The sequence below is a fragment of the Chrysemys picta genome, chromosome 3 (genome assembly GCF_011386835.1).
Source record: "Chrysemys picta bellii isolate R12L10 chromosome 3, ASM1138683v2, whole genome shotgun sequence".
NCBI lineage: Eukaryota > Metazoa > Chordata > Testudines > Emydidae > Chrysemys > Chrysemys picta.
The window spans coordinates 158,753,646-158,768,668 of NC_088793.1; the positions used below are offsets into that span (position 1 = coordinate 158,753,646).

At 40.5% G+C, this 15,023-nt stretch overlaps 1 protein-coding gene across 4 annotated transcripts; it reads right to left on the reverse strand.

Annotated features, from left to right (window-relative positions):
• Positions 1 to 94: 94 nt before the first annotated feature.
• CNIH4 (cornichon family member 4) lies at positions 95 to 14,278 on the reverse strand. 4 transcript variants are annotated; one of them, XM_042848569.2, is made up of 6 exons: positions 14,123 to 14,278; positions 11,561 to 11,629; positions 10,810 to 10,923; positions 8,587 to 8,699; positions 1,673 to 1,813; positions 95 to 304 (listed from the first exon to the last, which is right to left on the reverse strand). In XM_042848569.2, the coding sequence occupies exons 1-6, from the start codon at positions 14,189 to 14,191 to the stop codon at positions 277 to 279; spliced, it is 534 nt and encodes a 177-aa protein (XP_042704503.2). In that variant the 5' UTR covers positions 14,192 to 14,278; the 3' UTR covers positions 95 to 276. The 4 variants fall into 4 exon arrangements, with proteins under 4 accessions (XP_042704503.2, XP_005289644.1, XP_065446698.1 ...); XM_005289587.4 differs by lacking the exon at positions 10,810 to 10,923; XM_065590626.1 differs by lacking the exons at positions 10,810 to 10,923; positions 14,123 to 14,278 and adding an exon at positions 9,367 to 9,481 and having other exon boundaries at positions 11,561 to 11,644.
• Between the last annotated feature and the right edge of the window lie 745 nt (positions 14,279 to 15,023).

The following is a 15,023-nucleotide window of genomic DNA, read 5'->3' on the forward strand; positions in this document are numbered from 1 at the left end:
GTTCCATATAAAAATTAAATCTAACAAGATCTAATAGACAGTTTTTGTTCATTTCATACCACACTTAATCAATTGCTACAAAAACTCAATGTCATGGCTTTTTAAAATATTTTATGTTAAAAATACAGCAAAAATATTTCTCGTTCAAAGAGGAAAAAATATACTGCATGACGACACCGGTCCAGGTATGTTCGAAAGTGTCTCTGGCTCCACAACTGTTCACTGGAGTGATTCGGATGGTTCAAAATTTGGCAACTAACCAGTTCCTTTTCAACTTCAGTCATTTATCAAAGCCAAGATCATACTGTGGCAAGACAAAAGAGGAGATTGGTGTATTACTGAAGCATATGCAAATCTCAGAGCACCTACAGTTTTAATCAGATGGATGCACCTCATTTGCTTAAGCAGAACAGAGATCACAACCACCTTCACCTTTATTATGAAGGCAAGATTTGCAGAGATTGTAAATCTTAGCATGCAATGATCCATCTTGAAATGAAAAGGTGGCCACGTCACAGAACTCATTGAGTTGTAGCTTGGCCAACCCTATGGGAAGGTTTGCATGAGAATGTCTATTAAAACAAATTTGGTCCCCAAGTAGCTCCCTTACGGGATAGGTATTAACCATCACTTTTTATTCTGTGTGTTAAATCCACTTAGCACCCTGCATGCTGCTTGCAATAGATTTTATACTAAGATACTTAACCCTTACATATCTTGGAAATCTGGGCAAAAAAATATACATTAACGTATGCACCTGGAACAAGGCTTAAAAAAAAAAAAAAAAAGACATGCCCTGTAGTTACTCCCAATCATTTTCACTGTGTGCAGGATAGCATAATTTAAAAGGGATGCTCAAAAAGTTTAGGCCTCAAATTTATGTTTTGAAAAGTTTTCTATAAAACTTGGTTAAATAGAAATGTTTCAATGGGAGGAAAAATAGGTTTCATTATAACCAGATACGAGAGAGAAACTTTTACTAGACAGATATGAAACTACCCAGTGCAGTTGCAGCCAAGCTGAAGTGATAGGCCCAGAGTAGACAGGCTGGATATGACTAAAATTTTTAGATTTTTAAAACAAAATTTTAAAAATCTAAAAGTTCTATCAGTAACAGGTAAGTGAAACACCATCCCCTTTACCCTCATTCTGCCATTATTTACTTTCCTTTAAATTTGAACTACAAATCAAATTAATTGTTTGTACCCTTTGCTGCTCACTTATGATGGATTAAGTCAGCTACAGTTTGTGTGCATTTGTTTTCAAAAAAGTGCAGCTTTCCCACCCCCCGACATTAGAAGTATGAAGTCTTGAATCCCTTCTTCCCTGCATAATCTAGAATGTGACATCACAGTTGCTGGTGCATGAAGTGCTGATTCCCCCAAACTAAACCATCATCCTAGTTTAGAAGTTAGTCAGGCCCACTCAATTTCTGAACAAGGGAATATCCAGTTACATTTAAAGGAAACAAATTAAAAAATGATTAAGGGCAATATTTTGAGAGTGCATGTTCAACCTGGAACGGACTGCCACAAGTTATTACTTGAGCAAAGAGCTTAAATAGGCTGCAGAAGGAGGATAGATATGCAGTTACACTGGCAGAATAAAGAGGATATGAAATGCTAGTATGACAATTCCTTTGTTCCTATGCTGCACAAGATTTAAGACTAACCTGTAAAGGTACATGAAGAAACAAAGCAGGTGAAAGCCTAGCTTAATCATGGCTTCCTTCATGTGTGATTTCAATTGCCCCCGATTATGGATCTCTGTGGGGTCAAACACCCCCAGGTTCCCACTTGGCACCATAATGAACCTGAAAGATTTAAAAACAAAAAATTAATTTTAGTCTCAGTATTCAAACAAATCTTACTGAAGCAGTCAAAGAGGGAAAACAAAGACATTGCTCCCCATTTTAAGAGTCATTTTCTAATTCAGTACACCCCCCCCTACATTCACATATTAAAGTTTCAGTGGTAATAACTGATTCTATACCAGTTCTCTTACTGCATGTAGGTACCAAGATTTATGGAGAAAGTTCCCAACGAAAGTGAGATGCGTTAAAGTGAAGAGGCTGAAATCTAACATGCTAGTGGTTTTGTTAGGATTCTGAGCAGAATTAGCATCTTCCACTGCCAGATACAACTAGTCAACAGAGGAACTGTGTTCTCCTGGCTAAGGCACTATTAGTGGACTGTAGAAAGTCTGGGTTCTAGTCCCACATCTGCCACAAACATCCTGTGTGACCATGGGCAAGACACAATCTCTATGTAATTCAGTTCCCCCATCTGTAAAATGAGGATAATACTTCCCTTCTTCTCAGAAGTGTGTGAGGAACACATTTACTAATATTTTGAAGGCTCTGATACTGTAGTGCCATAGAAATGTCTAGAAATAAAGAAAACACTTTATGTAACAGACCAAATCAGAGAGCAGGCAGGAATGAGAAGAAGTGCTGTTGATCTCATTTTTATTATGAGATGAGAAATTCTAGGTTTTGTATTCCTTTGTTACAAAACCTAAAACTCAGATAATCATAATTTAATCCATTCTCTCTGAGGAAAAGGGTAGCAGTGTTCCAGAGGTGCAGCAAGTGAGAACAATGCTGGAGCAAGGACTGTTACACTCCTACTTGATTCTGACAAGGTGCCATTTGATGTTTTGCAAGTGAATAATAAGCATTTGAGCCCAGAATTTAGCGCTTTGGTGTATATAATGACAAAGTCCCACCTATTCTAAAAATACAGTGCAACAGGTAATGGATTACATCTGACCAGCTATGCCAGAATGTTCAAAGACAAAGTCACCTATATTTGTCTAAAGGGTTGAAGGGGAATATAAAAAATTTAGTGTATTATATATATAAAAATGGATTCCAGCTTCAGTTTCTGCAATGCTAATGCAGCAGCTGGGTTCATGCTACCACTCAGAACTTGAGACAGAACTCCTGGCCTCTCATTTCCTAGGCAGGCAGAATCTGAAGCATCTGTGTGTTTGCTGGAACAGATACTCCATTTGTTTAAGAGTGGTAAAGCCATTAAAAAAGTTATTCCATGTCTAGTAAAAACTAGAAATTCCCCAAGGTTGATTTAAACAGCTAGGCTGGGGAACAGGAAAGTCAACTGATAAAAATAGAGAAATTCAAATATTTTTAGTTTGTGGTCTGAGACAGACATTGGGTGGCCTCAGGACAAAGAACAAACAAAATCAGAGACTCCGCATAATTACCAAAAAGCAAGAAATTCAACCCAGAAGAAAGCCACTAAAATAAATTTCAGCATCTTCTGAATATCAAACAAGTATTTTCACCTGACATTACATTTTACCTGACAGTATTTCCACTACAAGACCAGTCTGAATATGTCCAAGACTACAGCCCTTACCTCAAATGAGCCAAATTCACACCCAGTTTGGATACCCCTCAGCCCTACCTTCCTAGAAGTAACAGTAAGATTAGTTGGGCATATCCTTATTAAACTCCTGCTCTGAACCCTCTTTTTCTGATCTCAGAAGTGTAAATCCAAAACAACCTTTGGTTGCCTCTGCATACAAATAAACTTGGCTCCCCTACCATGGTACCAAGAGGCTTTCCCCCTTTACCTTACCAAACATAGGGGAAAAGATGTTGCCAGCAAAGAGAGAGACTATTCATAGCACTAATAAGCTATGCAACTCCAGAGTAAATTCAACCAAGGTGCAGCCAGGATAAAAGAAAGAAATCCACTCCATAGTATTTCTCTGATTCATTTCATATGAAAATTAAAGTGCCATAAGGCAGATTAGGACACAGAAAAATCAGGTCTCATTAGAAACCATTGGAAATGAAAAAATTTCAGTAGTTGAAGTCAAGATTATTCTTGTTTAAATTTAAAAAAAATAAATGTTGATTAATTGTTTTTATTTTTACAAGTAATCCCTAACATTAAAGTAAGTGAAAAGCTGGAGACGAAAGTTACTTTCCAGTTTACTTTGTGCTGCATCTTAATGAAATAAAGCAAAGAACATGAACTTTGTGTTCATCTGAAATAGACCCTGGTAGTGCCCCTTCCATGTGGGGCACGTTGCATCATTTTCTTAAACTGCTTAGCAGATGAATACCATAAACTTCACTTCTTTACCTGCTTTGCTTTCGAGGTAAATGTATGAACTATTCCCCTCATTGCAGGGTTTGGGACACACAAAACAGGAAGTGATGCAATTGTAATTAAAGCTTGGAGAATTTTGAGTTATTTATTATTTGGATTCAGTTTCTTAAAAAAATTGCAGTAATTAGCTGACATACTAAGAGAGCTAAATAAATAAATATTGTAGTAAAGAAGCTGACAGTACTGTTCCTAGAAATACTTGTCATTGCTTCACAACCTCCACTCACCACATGGAACTGCCATCTTAGAGGCACGGGCTTGTATTATATTTTCCTACAGGGCATAAAGCCTTGAGGCAAAGGAGGGCTGAGAGACTTCAGCTCCCATTAGAATTCACTAGAATATAAAGCATTTTGGTGCTGTGTTAAGGTAAGTTTCTTAATTCTTGTTTGTTTTAAAGGGTCGCCTACTAAAAAACAAAAAAACAAAAAATCACAATTATTTTAAACCTATTATTACAAGCAAAATCTAAAATTCCTATAACTGAAAAAGTATTTTCACCATTTTTCAATTGCTTTACTTTACCTCGGACAGACCTTTGCATATAGTCATGCTCTGTGTTTCTTGGGATGTGTGTGTGGGTCTTTCACACAGCACCAGAGAGAAGAAACATGCTACTACCACCACCACGATTGATAGGGTTACTTGGGCAGCTGTGGCATTTACTACTACTTATATTTCACTTTTTTAAAGTGGTTAGATTTCAAATTAACCATGTCCCTTTAAGCTGAAAAACTGGGTACTGAAAGCAGTGTTAATACAAAAGCCCCAAATGGTGCCTCATTTGAGACTTCTGTAAAAAGCATCACTGCTATCCTGCAAAAAGTTAAGTGACCAGATACCTTACATATCCCAGATCCTGAACAAGGAGATCAGGTAGGATTTCTAAATAGCTGACCACTTGGAATCTTGGGAAACTCCCCCTTTGTTGCCTCAAACAACTCTGTTCCTGTAAAGCCGTCTCACATTCAGCCTCATTAAGAAGTATAAGCCTGCATCTGACCCCACTGGGGCACACTTGAATAACCCTATTCATGTCAGATCATCTCTTACGCTGTGAAACTTTCACTGAAATTAATGGGACTACTTGTGGAGTGAGATGCTACGCAATATAAATATCAGAATTTGGATCACTGAACTCAATGACAAACTTCCATGCTATTTGTGTGGTAATCCTAAAGCATACAGGATTTCAAGGGGAATACAAAAAACACAAACAAACATGACCCTAACTTTGCCCACACGAACATTCACCCTGGCTACCAGCCTCTTAACAGAGCACAGTTTTGCAAAGATCATAAGGAAGCTAAGAAGGCTTCTTCAGTTGTTTGTTTTGTACTCTACCCAGCTCTGGGTGAAATGGATAGTCTGGCACCACTCAAACTCCTGCAGGATGCAGTAATGTTGTTGTAGGCCAGAACTTGGTTTCTGAAATGTCATTAGCTCATAAAGAAGATTCTGAGAAATCTTTCTGACTACAACAGTTTAGAGTTCATACTCAAATGGATTATAATTTAATATTTAATCCGTGTTTCACAAGTGGTAACTCCCACAACTCTTCCTTAAATGTATTCTGACAGACCCTTGCATTTTTTGTTGTTCATCTCAATATAATATTTTCTGTACAGACAGTGGCTGGGACCACATCTGGGTTCTATCCCTACCTATACCACACACTTTGAGTCATTTATTTCTCTGCACCTCCGTTTCCTAACCTGTAAAATGGTTCAGTTACATACTGACAGTGATGTTGGGTATATTTATTAGTGTTTGTAAAGGATACCAAGATTCTCAGACAGAAGGGGATATTAAAAACGTAGTTTGTAATTCTGACCTATAGGGGAAGGAGAAGTGCAGAACTGTATTATTACATTGAATTTGTCATACAAGCTGTAAATTGAAAAAATAAACGTGGATATTTGTGTTCAGAAGATCTATTACTTCTGATTGACTGACATCTTATAATTAAACTTAATTGGACTATTCAAGATGGCCTTTGAGAATGATTTCCTTTATTAAAGGTGAGGAGGGCAGGCATTGTGTTGCTCTCTCTAACCTCCACTGGCCAACAAGGAGTGACATTGACAGGCTACTTTAAATTCTCTTCCAGAGACTGGTACACACTACAATACCTTTGAGTTATTCAAAGGGGAAATAAGTAGGAGGGATTTCCAAAACTCCGAGGAACCTCCCGAGAAAGTCTTGCAAGAAAAAGTACAGTCTCGCTGCAGAAAAAGTCTAACCGAAATTAGTCAGTTACCAAGGTAAACAGTCTTTTTGAGCAATAGCACTTTGTTTATGTAGCATCTTTCAAGCATTTATACCACAAGACACTTCACAGCCAAACACAGTCTATGTACACAGATACAAGGGAGGTACCGTATACAAGTTAGACTCATGCTACTCAAACGCTATGGGCTGACTGGCACCTTGCTACGAGCCAAGGCAGCAACAAATTTTTATGTCTTGTTTAAAAACAACTCAAGCATAATTACTCTGACTTATCTTTCATGACAATATGCAATTGCTTCTCTGAGTTAAACAACAATATTATACAGCTAAATGATAAACATTTGGTCTTCTGGCCACATGCACTTCATCTTACAAGTAGCTTCTGGAGGAAGGCTAAGGGGTGGTTTGCAAGGATCTTGCTCATGTACTTCATTAATATGATGACATTAGCATATATTTTCTCTGTACAGCAACAGAATAAGTGTGAGACAAACAGGTCTCTGTCCTAAGGCGTTCCAAGTTCAAAAATGCAGCAATACCAGCACTGACCACACAAAATGGAGAGAGGGCTTTATGCTATAGGTGTGATTTAAATAAAAAAAACAAAACAAAAACAAAAAAACATGTAGACAGAGCTTGATACACAAGATGGCAGGCTGTTCAAGGCACAACGGGCAACGCAGATGGCACAAAATCGAGAGTGGACAATGGAGGTGAAGGAAGCAATGAACAGGAAGTTTGGACAGAGGCAGAGAGAAGGAGAAGAGTCGTAGTCAAGGTAGCATCTAGGGCAGGGGTGGGCAAAGTACGGCCTGCAGGCCAGATCCGGCCCACGGGATTACCACACCTGTGGTGTTGCGGGCCCCACGCCGTTCCCAGAAGTGGCTGGCACCACATCCCTGCAACTCCTGGGGGAGTGGGGACAGAGGGCTCCGTGTGCTGCCCTCTCTTGCAGGCACCGCTGCCAGCAGCTCCCACTGGCCGGGAACGGTGAACTGCAGGAGCTTCGGGGGAGGTTCCCACAGGTGAGAGCAGGTCGCAGAGCCCTCTGGCCCCTCTTCCCCAGGGGCCACAGGGACGTGATGCTGGCCACTTCCGGGAGCGGTGCGGGGCCAGGGCAGGCAGGGAGCCTGCCCTGGCCCCAGTGCGCACTGCTGCCACCCCGGAGCTGCTCCAGGTAAGCAGTGTCGGGCCGGAGCCTGCACTCCAAACCCCTCTTGCACTCCAACCCCCTGCCCTGAGCCCCCACCACACCCTGCACCCCAACCCTCTGCCCTGAGCCCCCACCGCACCCTGCACCCCAACCCTCTGCCCTGAGCCCCCCCCCGCACTCTGCACCCCTCCTCTGCCCCAACCCCTTGCCCTGAGCCCCTTTCTGCACACCGCACCCCCCCCCTCACACCCCGCACTCCCTCCTGCACCCCAGCCCCAGCCCTACATTCATGGCTCTGCATGCGATTTCCTCACCCAGATGTGGCCCTCGGGTCAAAATAGTTTGCCCACCCCGCTATAGGGCCTCATCTATACACAATCTTTGAATTGTTATAAACAATATTGGTTTAGAAATTAATAGTTAAAGAAACCTTGGATGGACACTGATATACCCTAAAGGTGCCAATATCAGTGTTGCTTATTCCTGTAAATTTTATACCAGTACAACAAACATCCACAATAGGAGGTTGTATCACTATACCCACATAGTTACAGCAGTACAAGAACTGTCTTTACACCGTCTCTTGGGGAGATTTTAAAGTGAAGAGTGAAACCTGAAAGAGGAGAATCTAACAAGCACGTGGGCATGGGACATCACCAGAGCTTTCAGTATTTCACCCCATTAACATGCTACTATTTTCAAAGGCTCAAGCCATTAAATCCTTGAAAACTTGAGGCTGACTCACAACAGCAAGGTACTTTGTCATTATAAATTTTACAACAAGCAGACTGAAGAATCTCAAGTTCTCAAACTTTGTTGCAATTTCAGCTAAAAGCGCTGGAGAGGCCAATTTTCTAACCTGTTAGGCTACATGGGAAATTTTAAAAAGGTCAGATTTGTGGAAAGTTTCAAAAGTACCGACAGTGAATTAATAACTTAAGGATATCAATGAAATATCCAATCACGATGTACCACCACAACATACGGTTTATCTTCATACTCCATTTTGAAAGTAGTGACATTTCAAGAGAACAAGAAAATAAAATCCTGTGCACTTACCTATATATATTCCAGGTTGCTACCGGCAAATTAAGGAGGAAGATGAACCAGTGCAATGAAATAAGCATTAATACAGTGACAATAGTATGGCCAATCAATTCTGGGACCACCCACTGCAAAAAAGGAAATATTATAGAAGTTTAAATATTTACACAGAGGAACCAACCCTTAGTGTAATTATGTCAAAAACTACATGTGTACACAGAGTGGATAAAAATGGATTAAACATTTTTATTTAAATCAGATTTTTTTTAGAATTAAATGGGGGGGGGGGTTTATAAAGAAAAATGTATTTAAAATTAAATTTGCAATGATGACAAACTATAATCTATTAAAACCATATGTTAAATAAAAAAAAATATTAGGCAGTCCATGTATGCTGCCAAAGTTTTAAAGAAAAGTACTGAACTGGTGGAAGTCCCTGATTAAGCAGGTGCAGAGAATGTTTTACTTCATTCAAAGTTGAGAAATCACTTGGAAGTAGAAAAGCATGAAAGATTATTTTCCTCTTCCAATATATGAATAAAAATTAGGTGCAAGAAGATGAGATCTACTAGTTCTAAAATCTTGAAGCACATGGTGACCAGAAACAATCACTTCAATTCACTAACTACAGATATTTCCTTTGGTAAGTAAATCAGTTAGAGCTGGTCTACACTGGGGGGGGGGGGGGGGGGGGGGAGAAGAGGGGAGAAAAAAAGAGGGGAAATCGATCTAATATACGCAACTTCAGCTACGAGAATAGCGTAGCTGAAGTCAACGTATCTTAGATCAATTTACCTCAGGTCCTCACGGCGCAGGATTGACGGCTGCGGCTCCCCCGTCGACTCCGCTTCTCGCTCTGGTGGAGTTCTGGAGTAGACGGGGAGCGCGTTCAGGGATCGATTTATCACGTCTAGACGAGATTCAATAAATCAATCCCCGATAGATCGATTACTACCCGCCGATCCGGCGGGTAGTGAAGACGTACCCTTAGTTTAAGATGCAAAACGTGTTCTGATAAACATTTCTCTTATGTTTCCAGCACATTTAAGATAACTATTAGTTTTATTTAACTAAAATGCTGTTTTTGAGCATTTTTTAGTTTAATTCCAATTTCCATCCGTGTAGAACTTGATATAAATCACAAATAAAAAAAAAATCTAGTAAATAAGAAATGCATCATTCCCCATTTTCAATTATGAACAGTAAAAATTAAGAATCTGATAATATACATAGGGTAAGGTGTATAATTTTTTAAATATACGTATATAGACAATGTAGCCTCCTGGTTAGCAAAAAGAAGTTCCAATTTAGGGTAAAGGCTATATTTAGTTGGAAATCAACATGTTTGAATGGTTACTAATCAATGAGAATCAATCTTTCTTTAGGAAAGTATCTAAAAGCGACACATTAAATATCAATCACTAGTTAATCACTTTGGAAAAATGGACATCTGAACAAGTAAAATGTACACAATGTGAACAAAATGTAGCATGTCTCCACAAAGATAGGGGCCATCTCAAAACCCAGAAAACTGACAAATCAATCCTTCCCCCCCCCCCTCCCTTCATGCCTCCCTGGCTACAGTGCAATTAGCCACTCCTTGGTGTTTATTCAATTTGATCCAGTCTCTCCGCAAATCAAGATTTTTTCCAGTACGACAATACAAAGGGCTCAGAAAATAGGCAGCAGATCTATCAACAATGTAAAATCAACCAAAGCAAGAAAAGTGACCCACCCCAGCAAGTGTAGATCAGAGTGGTGCAAGAGCCGTCTCAGACCTGGGCTACATGCAAAAATGGTACCAATGGCTTAAACTTGATTTAGTTAAGTTGGAGCAACCCTCTTCAGTGGACACACTTTTGTGTAAGAGTGCCTTATACTGATTTATCTCAAGTTGGGAACCTTCATTGGGAAGATTCAATTTAAATCTTTTGTGATCTGTAAATGTTGATTTCACCTAACATACAGAAATGGGGGCGTGGGGGGAGGGGGGGAAATTGATCGATAGCAATCAGTACGTGCAGCCTTTACCACACCTAGCAACCACAGGGATTTGGTTCCTGGGATCTTGACCCTGCAGTCCTACTGTCACCAACCAGGAGAGAGCAGGGCCATCCCTAGGCAGGAGCCATTCAGCAGGAGGGTGGCACCCCCTACAGTCAAGTACTCATCCACCCCATTTTGGTCCCTCCCATGGGTCTCTGCTCCGCACAGCAAACGCAGCTTCCCCTGCCCTACCATCCACAGGGATCTGGCTTTCTGGGCCGCACATCTGCGCGGGGAGCCCCCTGTAGCCCTGCTGTCATCAGCCCCATGGCCGTGTAGAAAGTATGCTGGAGCCTCACTGTGAAACTGAAAATTTTAAAATGATAAAAACTGATAAAGGCTAAAAATAAACATCAATATTATCTGTTGAATTTCAAAAATCCATGAATTCTGCCAAGCCTAATCTTATGCCACTCAAATCAAAATAAGTGCGCCCACACAAGAGGAACATACCAATTTAACTATGTCAGTTTCTAAGCAGAATTAGTTAAAATGGTACAATTTCTCATGTAGGCAAGGTCTGAAAACTGCTCTGGTCAAAAAAGGCCACGAATTATAGCCAGATTTCTAATAAAATAACTAAAAAGTGTTAGAAAGATCACAAAACCACGTCACAACCAGCGACCCCTTGGTCTGCCTCGTGCCCAGGGATAGAGGCAGAGAATCTAGAGATTCTAAGCAAGGGGCTGTCTAAGCTGCAGGTATACAGCCAATTTATTGGTCTGCCTCAAAGCACCAGGGAGAGGGGGAATGCCCCACAGTTCATACTGTAGGACATACGAGAAAGGTTCATTCTAGGAGTTGGGGTGAAGGAAAGGTGTGGGAAAAGAAAAAGTAACACCCACCACCATTCTGAGATTCATAGCACTCCCTACTGTTTCCAATGCTAGGACACAGGATCTACTGAGTTTTATCAAATTTAATGCAACATAAGATTTCTTACTTTATTTAGTTTTGAACAGCAAGATCTTGCATTAATATAGTCACATTCCAAATCTGATAGTGTTATTATCTGAAGTCCAAGATAAGGAGCATTTTTTGTCAGACAGTAATTCAAGGCTATATTTTAACTCTCACAGGAATTAGGCACACCTTTACTATAGGATAGAGGAGTTAAGGCTTTAATTGGGACACTTTTCTGTTAGAGCAAAAAATGGTCACAGTTACGTTTGAGGTAAATTACATGTATTGTCCTATTTTATTCTCTTTACTACATCACGTGTGTGAGGAAAAGATGTGGAACACAGTGCGATCAGCACACAAGTAATCTCACAGTGCTTTTTACCAATGACTGTTGGCCAAGTGCTTCAACACACTGAACACAGATTAGGGAACTCCAGAGCTTGCTTATTTCTCAATGCAGTTTCCGTTCCTGGGCCTTGTCCTACAACCCTTATTTATACAAATGATCCCTCTGACCGCAATAGAATGAGGCCCTTACTAGGTTTAGACACTTATAACTGAAAACATATACAGTTTTTCTTAACTCACTGAGAATACTACCATCAGACAGGGGTATTGGGAGTTATAATTTGTTGATATTTGTGAGTGCTTTGAGATCCCCAATGAAGAGTGCTAGAGAAATGCAAACTAATGATTATTAACTAGTGCCTAGATAATCTGGTGATGGACACTTTTGAAGTGTATAATCAGGACATTTCTCCACAAGAAAAACAAGAGGTGCTTTTAATATCAGAACTATTATTTAAAGGTAATCTGTGAAGGAAGAAAAATGTGCACTTTTTTGTTCTTTATTACATACAAAGTCACCTGAAAGGTTTAAAAACATTAGTTCTGCTTTTTAAAAAACATATTATTAGCAATATCAAGTTTCTCTATGTTCAGCTGGGGAACAAGTGGGATGCTATCACAAGAAACTGATTCCAGAAGAGAGAAGGGATTTTTAGTCAGAAAAATTCTCTTTGAAAAAAGATTTACCCTCACTCCTCCCCAAATGAGGTATGAAAGTTCACACTCCAGCAAAAACAAGACACTTGATATTCCTGATGTTTTTAAAGCCTTTCTGGTTTCGATTTACCTTAGAAACAAAACCCTTCAGGCCATCTTTTTTGTGTCATGATGAAGCAAGAAAAGAGATTTTGATAAAGACCCAGTGCCCTTTGCATCCCAATAATGCCATAAAACAATAAACAAGAGCGATTAGCGAAACCTTGTGTAAGGAGAATTACAAAGGTAGTTCAACCAGGAACTAGTGGCATACTAACACCAAGAATACATTTCCAACAGAATAAGACATTCACAGAATCCAGAGAACACTGGATTACAAAGGTTTCTCAAACTTTTAGAAGTTTTTGAGATTTAAAAAACACTTTTGTGCACCTCCCCCCCATCCCATATCAAGACCAAACAGATCAGTATAACATGAACTATATGGAAGGAGCACAATGTGCTTTTCCTTATGTGGACTATGAGTGTAAGCAGCATATTGCAATTAATGGAAATTCTGTATTTAGAGGATTGTACACTGCAAGCTTTCATTACTGAACCATGTTTCTGCACATTCTTCTGTGTTATAGAAATATTTTCACATAACAGCCTATTCTTCTCCTGCCTTTTTGAGTCCTAGCAACATTCTCCAACTTTCTTTTTACCAAAGCAGTTTCAGAAGAAACTAATGGCTGACAAAAATTCACAAGTATTTTAAATGCTCATGTATCTGGGGAGATAATTCTGTGAAGAGCAGCATTCAACACCCAGGTAGGTGATTTGTATATTTAGTCACAGTAACAATCAGAATTTTATGCACCTTAATGGATTATCATTAGACAGTTATGCCAGATGTGCTGTATCATGATGAAATTGGAACAGAACCCAAATCTGTTTATGACAAAGGAACATCTATGTTTATTGTACAGATTTTGTTTTTAAATCCTTAACTAATTTTTCTTCATCCTCCAGTTAACATAGAGGACCATCAGTGAGAGACAAATTGTGAGATTTAAAATATCCTATGTAAATTACTAGCAAAACATTCCCAAAAATACAGAAAAATTCACAAGTGTGACTTTCCATCACGTTATTCATTGAATTAACAGAATAACTATATCAGAGAAACAACTTAGGCCCCAAATGAGATTTTGCAAAAACAGGATTTGACAAAACCCAACATCCACAGATGTTGCTTTCCTAACTTTTAAAACATTTCAATGAATTCAGGCCTTTAGGCTTAAACATGTCCCACCAGAATTAGGAGACACCCAGGGGATGGTGATTGGCAGGGGGTGAGTATCATGCCACCCCTGGGAGTGTCCCAACCCCCCTCCTCAGCCTCCTCCTCTTCCCCGGGATACCCCAGCCCACTGTACCGGCTCCCCCAACCCCGGGAATAACACCCCTTATCCCTCACCAAGACCCCCCTTCCCAGAGTTACCGCCCCACAGCCCTGCACCGAGCCAGCGCCCCGGTGCCGCCCCACCCCGCGAGCACCCCCGACTCTGCCCGACACGCCGCCCGCCCCTCCCCGGCCCCTTCGCCCAGAGGATACGAAATACACGGAGAGAAAGATCAGAGCGCAGCAATCAATGAGCGAGAAGATGAATACGACGGACTCCATGCCTCCAGCGCCGCCCTGCCTCCGGGCCACCGTACACTGCCGTTTCCGGCTCCCTTCCTCCTACCCCGCCCACCGTCTCCAGCTATAGTGCCCGCTCACCCCGCGGCATGCTGGGAAGTGTAGTCTTCACTTCCCTCCTTAGGTCTGCAAAGGCTGCTGAGGGCAATGAGGTGGTGGCCCGCTGGGAAGGGAGGCTTGGACCCATCCTTTGGGATGAAGCTGGGAAAAATCCCCTACTTGATATATATTAAAAACAATGAGAAATCCTTGTGGTAGCTGAGAGGCTAACAAATTTATTTGGGCATAAGCTTTCGTGGGCTATAACCCACTTCATCAGATACATGGAGTGAAAAATACAGTCGGCAGGTATAAATATACAGCATATGAAAAGATGGGAGTTGCCATAACAAGTGGGGGGTCAGTGCTAACGAGGCCAATTCAGTCAGAGTGGATGTGGCCCATTCCCAACAGTTAACAAGAAAGGGTGAATATCAACAGAGGGAAAATTACTTTTTTTAGTTACCCAGCCACTCCCAGGCTTTATTCAGGCTAATTTGATGGTGTCAAGTTTGCAAATTAATTCCAGTTCTGCAGTTTCTCATTGAAGTTTGTTTCTGAAGTTTTTTTTGTTAAAGAATGGCCACTTTTAAGTCTAGTATCAGGGGGGTAGCCGTGTTAGTCTGTATCTACAAAAACAACAAGGAGTCTGGTGGCACCTTAAAGACTAACAGATTTATTTGGGCATAAGCTTTCGTGAGTGAGTGTCCAGGGAGATTGAAGTGCTCTCCTACTGGTTTTTTAATGTTACAATTCTTGATGTCTGATTTGTGTC

What these genes read in the sequence shown, in the direction of transcription:
- CNIH4 (XM_042848569.2), bottom strand. Translation starts at nt 14,191, where the DNA reads ATGGAGTCCGTCGTATTCATCTTCTCGCTCATTGATTGCTGCGCTCTG. An exon ending in AAGCCAGATCCCTGTGGATG is followed by an intron (nt 8,700 to 10,809) that starts GTAGGGCAGGGG and finishes CCTTTTTTGCAG; the next exon opens with TGGGTGGTCCCAGAATTGAT. An exon ending in TTCTTCATGTACCTTTACAG is followed by an intron (nt 305 to 1,672) that starts GTTAGTCTTAAA and finishes GTCTTGCCACAG; the next exon opens with TATGATCTTGGCTTTGATAA.